At 37.2% G+C, this 10,869-nt stretch overlaps 2 protein-coding genes across 2 annotated transcripts; one reads left to right on the top strand and one right to left on the bottom strand.

The window, feature by feature from the left end:
• The first annotated feature begins 7,051 nt into the window (after window positions 1–7,051).
• On the top strand, window positions 7,052–7,648 carry LOC117636744 (putative lipid-transfer protein DIR1). The gene has a single exon (XM_034371401.1). The coding sequence runs from the start codon at window positions 7,123–7,125 to the stop codon at window positions 7,441–7,443; it is 321 nt and encodes a 106-aa protein (XP_034227292.1). The 5' UTR covers window positions 7,052–7,122; the 3' UTR covers window positions 7,444–7,648.
• Window positions 7,649–8,969: 1,321 nt separating this feature from the next.
• Window positions 8,970–10,349, bottom strand: LOC117636742 (uncharacterized protein At5g48480-like). The gene is made up of 2 exons (XM_034371397.1): window positions 9,957–10,349; window positions 8,970–9,458 (listed from the first exon to the last, which is right to left on the bottom strand). The coding sequence occupies exons 1-2, from the start codon at window positions 10,220–10,222 to the stop codon at window positions 9,218–9,220; spliced, it is 507 nt and encodes a 168-aa protein (XP_034227288.1). The 5' UTR covers window positions 10,223–10,349; the 3' UTR covers window positions 8,970–9,217.
• Between the last annotated feature and the right edge of the window lie 520 nt (window positions 10,350–10,869).

The raw sequence follows: 10,869 nt of genomic DNA, 5'->3' as shown, positions 1-10,869 counted from the left end.
TCCATTAGTTTTTTTTGTACATGTTGTATTGCCAATATTTTAAAAATTCTCTTGTATTTCCATTTTTTTTTTTATAGATTATACAAGCACAAATGTGGTTTGGTGCTACCGGCCAAGGGAAAAAAAGTTTCAACCATACCCATTGTTGGGAGGTGGTGAAGACTTGTAAGAGATTCCAAATTATTCCAACCGGTCCGACGGTAGTCTTGAACGAGACTCCACTTCATGAGGCGCCGGCATCGGATTCACCTATGGATTCCCCGATGAGTCAAGACTCACCCATTGAAAATAATCCAAGGCCTATTGGGAGGAAGGCGGCGAAGGCGAAGAGAGGGAGTAATTCTAGCAAGAATGCATCTCAATTTTTGGAGGAACTTTCAAAGCACCAAGCCATGAGAATTGAAATGGACTTGAAACAACAAGAGCACGATATGGCAGTTCAAGTAGAATATGCAAAAGAAAGGGAGTATGTATGCAAAGAAAGGGAGTATGTACGCGAACAAAACATTGAAAAAAAAGATCGGGAAACCATGGCCATGGATACAAGCCATATGTCTCCTGAAACAAAACAATTTTGGAAGCTAGAACGAAGGGATGTTATGAGACGAAGACTTTTTCGTGACGATGGACCTAGCAACACGGATTGGTTAAATGATGGAAACCATTAAAATAGTTTGTTTGCCTTTAATGTCTTAGTTTACTTGCCTTTGATTTCATTGTATTTTTTGTTTTGTTTAATTCATGTACCTTTGATTTCATTGTATTTTTTGTTTTGTTTAATTCATGTACCTTTGATTTCATTGTATTTTTTGTTTTGTTTAATTCATGTATTTTATTTTATTATTAGTTGTATTGCTTTTCTTTTAGTCAATAAAGAAAATATTCAACAAAATTCCTTTTTATTCAAAACATTCCATACATAAAAAACAAACCACAACCAAAGCATAAAAAATAAAACAAACCCACACCCAAAGCATAAAAAAAAAAACAACCCACAACCAAAGCATAATACAATAAAACAAACCACAACCAAAGCATAAAAAATAAACAACCCACAACCAAAGCATAATAAAATAAAAACAACTTCTTCACTTCACTTTATTCACCTTCATTTCCTTCATTGCCTTTCACCGCCCATAAATGCTCCATCAAGTCAACTTGACGGTGTTCATGAATATAGGACGATTGCATCTCCGTGTAGCGATCAATCATACGGGGCATGAAACTACCGTCTCTAACCAACGGTTCATGCTGCACTTCTTCTCCATTTGGCCCCACTGGTTTTTCATAAATTCGTGTTAGGGCCGTGTCCATGGGATTTGGTTCATACACGTCATCAACATCGTAATCATATTCATCTTCCACAATCATGTTATGGAGGATGATACAAGTCATCATTATACTCCTAAGCACCTCCTCGTCAAATAGACGTGCCGCGCCCCTGATAATAGCCCACCTAGCTTGGAGGATACCAAAACACCTCTCAACATCTTTTCTGTACCCCTCTTGATAGCGAGCAAAAAAATTTTGCTTATGGGATCGGGGATGTGGAATTGTTTTCACAAATGTTGTCCACCTCGGGTATATGCCATCAGCTAGATAATACCCGGTCTGGTAGATGGTATTGTTAATTTCATATGTGATATTTGGGGCTTCACCTCTCAAAACATCATTGAACACCGGGGATTGACCTAGGACATTCAAATCGTTTTGAGATCCGGCAACTCCAAAGAAGGCGTGCCAAACCCATGTATCAAAACCAGCAACTGCTTCCAGGATGATACTTTTCTGCCCTTTTCTATTTCCGTAGTCCCCTTGCCAAGCAGTTGGACAATTTTTCCACTGCTAGTGCATGCAGTCAATGCTACCAATCATGCCAGGGAATCCTCGAGACTCAGCTTTTTGGAGAAGCCTTTGCAGGTCACTGGGCGTAGGTCTGCGGAGGTAGTCTCTGGTGTACAGAGTTTCCACTGCATCACAAAATCGCACCAAGCTCTCCAAAACAGTGGACTTCCCCATCCGAGCAATCTCATCCACCTGATCGGCAGATGACCCATACGCCAACATTAGTATCACAGCCAACATTCGTATCACAGCTGTGAACTTCTGCTCTGGAAGAAGTCCCAAATTTCCAGCACAATTTCTCTTTTGAACAAAATATTCATCATAATTGCAAATATCATGCATGATTTTTTTTGAACAAATGAGGTTGCATTCTATATCTCCCTCGAAAATGAACATCAGAGTACAGAGATTGTGGGATAAAATAATCTTCCATAAGATTCTTACCCCAGGAATGTCTATGTCTGTCCACATTTGGGTGACGGCCTTCTCGTGAACCACGGCGAGCCTGCTTTTCTTCCTCCAGCAAAGCAACTGCTATGCCAAGTTGCTCATCTAGTTCTCTCTGCGCCCTTTTGCTTACAGCTCGTCTACGCATTCTCTCTCTAGTTTCTCTCTCTTGCCTCTCCAAAATCTCTTCCATGTCTGCCATTGAGAATGGAGAATGAAATCTAAAATTTGAGAAATGGAAATGTAGAGAAGAACTGGTGTGGGAGGTATGAGCTGAACTTCTGATTTTATAGAAAAATGTACACAGATAGATATGACACGTGGCGCAATCTTAGAGGGTGAAAATCTTATCTGAAATTTGAAATTCAAATGAAATTTCAAATTTCAAATTTATCTAAAATTTGAATTCCGAAATGTATCTGAAATTTGACATTTTGAATTTATCTGAAATTTGAATTTTGAAATGTATCTGAAATTTGAAATTTATCTAAAATTTATCTGAAATTTGAAACCGAAAATCTTATCCGATATGAATAGTATTGACACGTAGGAACCCAAAAATCTTATCCGAAAATATTATCCAAATTAATTATTTAAGTAAACAAAATTGTGAAAAAAACAAAAAAATGAATAGTAATTGCCATGGAAAGCCCCTAACTGCTGGAAACACATTTTGCTGGAGGGCACTAGGGCAGCCACTATTCACGTGAATAGTGGCTGCCCTAGGGCTAATCTTGCCATGGCAAGGGGCAACTGGTGGAGTTGCTCTGAGAGGAATGGATGGTAAGCTTTTACCCTGTTTTGATTTCTTTTTAAATTCTGCCCTCTTTAACTTTTCTCAGGGCTTGCTTTGCTTTGCCTTGCCTAGTCTGTCTCTGCTCTCATCTGATGCATATTCCAAAGCCTGATAAAGGGTCTTTGCTTCTGTTTTTGGTTTTCACTTTTTTTTTTTCAATTGGGTTGATTTGTTTAATCCCATGCCAATAGGCTCTGGGCACTTTGGCTTTGCTTTGTGTTTTTTTCAACCCCACACGCGTACCAGGGGTGAACTTGGTGCTCTGTGCCTTTCAACTTTGGTGCTCCAACCGAAGTCACCAAGGTTAAATCAAAAGCAAAGTAAAATGAATTTAAATATGTTTTTGGGTTTTTGGTTTTGATTTAAGACAAGTCAGTGGGTGTACATTTGTCAGTGTTATGAGGTCAAACATTAAGCAGTGGCATCAGCATGTTGAAATTGCAGTCTTAAAGTTTCAAACTTGCAGATGCAGATGCAGAGGCAGACAAGCTGCTCAGGATAATGAATTTTATTGCAGCAAATAATAAGAAATCTATATAGCCTGGCCTAGCCTAGCCTTGGCCTAGCCTAGGGAACAGGCAAATATGAAACAGATGGAGGAGAGGGTGTGGCTTATTATAGGCTTTTTAACTCAAGTCTCTAAAAAATTTGGACTTTCATGCATTTGGTGGTATTTGCCTTTTGCTCTTTTGTTTTTAATATTTTTTAATATTTTTTTTGGGTTTGGACCTTGCAATTCCAAGCTGTGACCTGATGGAAAAACAAAAGTCAGGAAACTTGTTCAATTGGATTGAACCAATAATTGTCATGGAGAATCTATATCTCCAATCTGGGTTACGTGCGTCGCAAGAATCACCACGACAAAATACAGATCAAAAGGGAGCTCTATGAATATGCTGAGGGCCCTCTCTTTAGATCCCTGTATCTTCGTGTCCTGAAGAAAGCGGTTTTTGCAGTGTTCCAGAAATGAAAAAATTATTCCCAGTCCCTTTCTTTTACTCCTTTTTCTTCATTATCATTCTCATTTGTTAATTGTGTGATTAGTCAGCCATATTTGTATAATTGGGGTTTAAGAAGACACCAATACAAAAGACAACATTCTAATTGAATGTATTTATATAGAAGGCATTGATTAGGCAGGCCATCAAGTTGATGAGCTAATGTCTCATTACTGGTCTACTAATCATTAGCCAGTTGATCCAATTTGATTTTGGGGGAATCTGATTACTTCCAAGTTGTTTGTTGCTTTTGTTTTTCTTTGAAGAAAACCACTCACAAATCCACAAATCTATTTTGTTCATTTATTTATAAATATGTGTTGAGTGAAAAATGACATTGACTTATAGATCAGTGGTCTCATGTTCGAACCCTTATGACACCTTAGTAGTTTTTGTGTGTTAGAAACCTCCTCCCCTTATAGTTTACTATCGCTTGTATTTTTTATTTTTTATTTTTAAACTAACAGTGCTACACATTTTATATTATTTGTTGTTCTTTTTTCAAATTTCATTCACAACTTTAACTGCTAGATGCATTTTGTGCAAACTAGTTCATGCATTTATTCATCAAACCTACTTGAATTTGACCCATCATAATACTGTTTTTCTTCCTGCAATTATAAATGCAACCTCATCATTAAATGCATTTCCATCAAACTCTCGAACGTTAGATGCAATTTAATCCTAGCCTAACCTATTAAATTTTGTAGTTCAAATTTCTATGTACCCCACGACTCATTCATGCTGAAGCGCTCTGTCTACTTTTTATTTTTTGGTCAAAGGCGCTCTGTCTACTTTAAAGCTTCATGGTAATATGGTTCAACCCAAATAAATGCTCATTACACTTGAATGTTAAGGTATGACAGACAGGGACGGATGACTCACTACTAGTTGATTCAACAACGATATTGTTTTTAACTAAACTATTTGTATAGTCCAATATGTGTTAGTTTTATCACAAAAGACATTAGTATTATTCGTAAGAGTACTTTCACCCATGGTGGCATGGTGTCATTGTCATGACAAAAGGCAAGGGCAAGTAAGGGCAGATACTATTCACGTGAATAATGATTGTCCTACTTTTTTTTATTTTGCTTTTCCACCAATTGTCATGACAACCTAAAGACAATTACTATTCATATGGGATTAATTTGATTTATGTGTATATTAATAAATAAAAATTGCTAGGTATTTATTAAAATATATATATATCTGAAATTTTTTTAGATTTAAAAAAAAAAAAGTTACATTGATATTTTTCAATTTTTTTACTTGGGCTAGACTGCTGAGATGAAAATGTTCTAATAGAGCCACTCACTTATATATCAATTTTTCGGTGTGACATTTTACATTCTTCAACATTCATGGTGTGAATCATTTAATTTTTCTATGATGGTTGTAGAGTTGCTTGACCTAGATTAGTATCTACTTAGTCTTTGTTTGTCGAGTTTAACCCTTTCCCAAAAGAAAATGTTACATTTCGAAATTTAAAAAAGTGCTAATTCGACTTCAGAAGAGAGAAATGGTCCACATTTTTATTACTGTTATTATCTTCTTCTTTTTTTTTTAAAGAGAGAAAATTGCAACTCAGTTTGCAGCTTGCAGAAGCAGAGGACAGAAAATTGCACTCAGTGGTTCGAACAGATGTTCGTTTGATGCACCAAGAAAGGGCCGAACGACTAAGACGGCCCAAAGATGGAACTAAAATAACTGAGAATGCATACAACTTAGGCCCAATTAGTGAAGTTCTTCAAAAGTTGTTTTCTTTTGGGTCGTCAAGCTTATACTCAATTTCATTAGAAACATTAGACTTTCGTCCTTAAATAAGATGATTTTTCTGTTATGAAAGTTGGGTTTTAGCTTAAACTTTGATTAAAGTCTTTTTAATTAGGTTTGAAAATATCTGTAAATACGAAATTGCAGGCACATTATGTACGTAGGTACATTGGTATACCTATTGATATACTAATTGATATCTATAATTTTGTACACATGCATATACTAGAATAGCGCTCAAGCGTTAAACAAGTTGGTATATGTTAATACAACGACAACTACTCGTTTGGGTCAACTCCACAGTTTAATGTCATGATAAGAACTCTTCATTTTTTTTATCAAAATCAGAAATTATTTAGATATTTGATTATTGTCATGAACTTTTCCTTGTTTGTTGAAGACTCTACATCTTTTTTTTTTAATTGGTAACTAATTAGATGAGTAAACACATTTCGTTTTGAGTGAATTTTTCCACGATAACTTCAAAAATGAAAGTTAACCCACACGAGTGGCCAATTACGGTATTAACTTATGTATATATATGTATTTGTTCTAAATAATACACGTACCAACTAGCTCTTAGTTTAGTGGTATTTCTCTTTTCAATGTTAAAAGATGTCCTAAGTTCAGAACCTCAACTCTCGTTAATGAAAAAAGATTCTAAATAATATATGTAATCACAGAATTATTCAACATCAAAACTCAATTACCCAATCAACGAATTGATATAAAAAAATCAACCAGATTTTAAAGAAGGAAAAAACTCTTGTTTTCTGAAAGTTCGTTGAAGAGAGATGATCACACACATATGCGTTTCCAGTCATGCTACTTCAAGACAACTCTCAATAGTTAAAATTTGAGTATATAATAAACTGCAACCATGCATAATTTCCAAGTTTCAGCCAACACAAATCCCAAAACAAAATACAAAAAGACAACCCTAATTATTCCTTTGCATATCTAAAAAATCCAATCACGAGCTCAATTAAACCAGTCTGTGTGCTCCCCCCAACCCACAGATGACAACCCAAACCACCCCCCCCAAAAAAAACAAAAAAACAAAAAAAAAACAAAAAACCCTAAACTATATGGAAGACGAACCTCCCCGTGACTCAGAAAACAGCCAAAATTCCTTCACGGGCTTCAAATTTTGTGGCTCCTAAAACTCCTCACATTCTCTATAAATAAGAGACCCAGAAAGAGTGAGCTTTACACTTGACTTCTTTAAACCTAATTAATATTGGTAGTGATCTTAAGTTCATGATGGGTAGAAATTTCAAGTTGGTTTTTGTTTTGGTGATGGCAATGGCTGTGTTGCTCGAAGGGTCGAGAGTGTTGGGTTTGTGCAATATGAGCGATGAAGGCTTAGCTTCTTGCAAGCCAGCGGTGGCAAAGGCAACACCAGAGAAGCCAAACCCAGATAAGCCAACTCCCGAGTGTTGTGTGGCTCTCAAAGGAGCTGACTTGAAATGCCTCTGTGGATATAAGAACTCGTTTCTTTTGCCTTCTTTGGGCATCGACCCTGCCCTTGCCATGGCTCTTCCTGCTAAGTGCAACCTCACCCCTCCTGCCGATTGCTAGGAGCTAAGCTAATCATCCACATCAAATATTTGTTTTCAATCTTTTTTCTGTGTGTGTGTGTGTTCGTGTTGTGCTGTGGTTTAAGCTTATCTGTATCTTTTTCTTCTTCTTTTTTAAATTGTAATTGGTTTGTCTAATGAATTCTATATTTTGTTTAAGAAAATGAATGTGAAGTGTGGAAGCAACACGCCTATCCTTAAGATCATGGAGAATGGATCATGACCGACTTAACTAGGGCACTTCTTGTTATTGATACTCTCTACTTTATACTTTAGGGTATAGACGGCCAATGCACCTACTGGTTATGTCAAACTCTTTCTCGGCCTATGGGAATGAATGAGAAAGTTTTGGCTTTAAACTATGACCATACCGTAGTTTCTATTTAAGCATGACCTGATTGATCACTTTTAGGTTGTGGGCCATTTGGGTTATAAAAGGAATGAAAAAACCTAACTGCGGATAAGGTTCAATTCAAGCCCATATGGGCTCCATTAGGAAATGCAGGGGCTCTTATTTGGCAGATAATATAGATTGCTATATCATGTGTTACATATGTTGATATTTATAAGTGAGTAAATAAATAAATGTACGTAGCGTTATTGTTCGGGTAAAGAATTTTACAAATTACAGACAACATAAAGGTAAAACCCTGGACTTTAGAGCTCTCTCTTAATACGCACTAACCTAAATGAGATGTCGACCAAACATTATGACTAAAAATAAATTTATAATATAAGTGACCAGAATTTATAAAGTACCAACTACCCCAATTTTTAATTGATAATTATTACCAACATAATGTTAATAATATTATAATTTCACGTCCCCTTATAGTCCAACATACTTTCAATTTTTACCAGTATACTATCAATTTACCAAAGAAAAAATTATTAGACAAGGGATTGGCCTCACGACTTACGAGACTCCGAACATGGATGGCTTCCAGCCATACCAATGCTCATTTGCTACATGTTCCGATTTCCCAAGCCTCTCTCTCTGGGACCACCACTGGTACTCACTCTTATCCAACCGCCATGCCCAACCAGATTTTTCAATCCCTCCAGGAAACACACACTACTCTAGCTCTACACAAAAAATTATAAAAATACCTAATGTTGTATTCTAGAGACACGTGGCAAACGACACAATGGTTGCCGTACGACCAGCATGAAGGTCGTCGTCTAGCCACAGCCCCACCCAACTTCCTTTTCTCTGAAAACAGTACTAACCCTAAGCGAATGCGACAGTGTCTTCGTCCTTCCTTTCTCATTCGCCAAACGACGTATTGAATAATCGAGTATAATAATATTACGACAAAGCTAACCAATACAATATCCACAGAAGATCAATGGAAATGTCACAACTACCCCTATCCCTGTCAACGGCGTAATAACTGCAAAGACCTACCCACCCACGAACTCAGCCATTACAATGAACAGTCAGTCACTAAACAAGAAAATGGAAAATGAAGCATGATCATATTTAGCATAAACTAAATTAATATTTAAAATAAAATAAAAAACAAATTAGAAGTCATAAGATAATACTGATCATATCATATTTCCTTTGTTCAAAATAACCCGAGACCATGATTAATTGTTCAAAATATTGAAGGCAAGCTACGCTACGCCTAGGATCAGCCTAAACCTAACAGCTAAAGGGTCCACATTTCTCCAGATAAAAGGGTCCCACAACTTGATTAAACCAAACAAAAAACCAAAAGATTACACCAGAACCGTGGATCTTCATGAGATTGGGTCAACTTCAGATCAGATCAGACGGTTATGGGAGCTTCCGACTCAGCTGCGGCCTTCTTGGCAACCGGGCTGGTGAAGAACCAGAGAAAGCCGAAAGGGTCCCTGACCTTCCCCACAGGCTGCTCCGGGTCAGAGAAAACGCCAGTTGTTATCTCTCCCTCAGAGACAGCTCCGGCCAGCACCGCCTTGGCTACAGCAGCTCCGATGTCAGGCGTCTCAAGCCAGAGAGCAATGGCACCAGAACCCACAACATTCACGCTGTTTGAACAAAAATAAATTATTATACATCTTAAAATATAATCTGGAAATAAAATATCTCGGCTAAAACTCAAAACCAAAATTCCATCAAGCACCACAGACGACTTGAGCTAAAATCAAGAACTAGAGTATAAATAGTTAGATCTATCATTTTAGCTAATTTTTGCAGACCACAAGTAGGTTACAACAACACATACAGAAGAAAAATAGCGTCTCAATGTTATTTGATAAATATTTTAAGAATGCTGAAGATAAAATATAACAGTAAATAAAAATGAAAACACAAGTAGAAATACTAGCAAATATTATTTAAAAATTAGAGAAAATTAAAAGAAAATAACATAAAAAATACAAAAATAGAACACAATGAAATAGTATGTGTTAACTCATTTAAATGCTATTTCAGCTTATCATATCATGTGGATCTAAAAGGATCTAATATTACAGCACAGGTATTTCAAACATAGTGTAAAGTTAGTGAGGGAAAGTGAGACTTACGGCTCGCCGGAGTCTTCAGTGTTGTCAGAGACGAGAAATGTGGAGGAGCCGAGTTTGAGCTGAGCAGAGAGGATAAACGGGCGCTCTTGCTCCGCCTTACGCTTGGGGTGAGTTGAGCGCTCGAGCTCCACAGCACCGAAAGCAGCCTTGTAGAACTTAACAGCGTCGTCGGCCTTGGGAACCACCAGCTGAGTCAGCACAGCCTTGATCTCAACAGCTGGCGCAACCTTCTCTCCTTCTCCGTTCTGGACGTCTTGCTGTGCCATTGAAGCTCAGAGAGTGAAAAAGCAAAAGCTGAGACGAAAAGGACAGAGAAAACCCTAACCCTAGGAGAGAAGAAGACGAAGACCAGAGAGAAGAATGGAATGGATGAAAATGAAAAAGGCGTGGGGTCTGGGTATGGCGTGGGGTAGGTAATTTATAGAAGCGGGGAAGCGCAAGCGTTGGGGTGAGGATACATCGGGTATTAAACAATTGTTCGGGAACGACGTTACCCTTGAATTTGGAGGTAAATTACGGATTTTTTACCCCTTGGCGTGTCGCGTATTAAAAAGGATTTGCATTTTTGGTTTTACGTGTGTTTGGACCGTCGGATTAGGATATCGACCGTCTCTCTCCGTCTGTTCAGTTTCTCATGACCTTAGGCTTTGGGGTAAATACAAAAAGATCATATATTTATGGAGACCTTAATAAAATAAATATTCTTATCAAATAAAATAAAATAAAAATAATCGTCTACGCTGTGCCTAAAATCCGTACCTTCTATCCTTGCATTTTTAATGTTTTATATTTTTGGGTCTCACTAAGTAAGGAACATGGGAGCAAAGGCCCAAAACAAAAGGGTCACATTTTGGTTATTTTATTAGGCTTAAATGTTAAAATAGTTCATGTGTTTTATCACATTGGCAAATTT

This window comes from Prunus dulcis, chromosome 8 (assembly GCF_902201215.1).
Source record: "Prunus dulcis chromosome 8, ALMONDv2, whole genome shotgun sequence".
Taxonomy (NCBI): domain Eukaryota; kingdom Viridiplantae; phylum Streptophyta; class Magnoliopsida; order Rosales; family Rosaceae; genus Prunus; species Prunus dulcis.
The sequence above is the reverse complement of the archived record's forward strand: the minus strand, read 5'-3'. Positions and strand labels throughout refer to the sequence as shown.

Bases quoted from the DNA above. Each gene is read 5' to 3' on its own strand.
- LOC117636744 (XM_034371401.1), top strand. From the start codon at position 7,123: ATGATGGGTAGAAATTTCAAGTTGGTTTTTGTTTTGGTGATGGCAATG.
- LOC117636742 (XM_034371397.1), bottom strand. From the start codon at position 10,222: ATGGCACAGCAAGACGTCCAGAACGGAGAAGGAGAGAAGGTTGCGCCA. The intron at 9,459-9,956 runs GTAAGTCTCACT...TTGTTCAAACAG, and splicing joins ACTGAAGACTCCGGCGAGCC to CGTGAATGTTGTGGGTTCTG.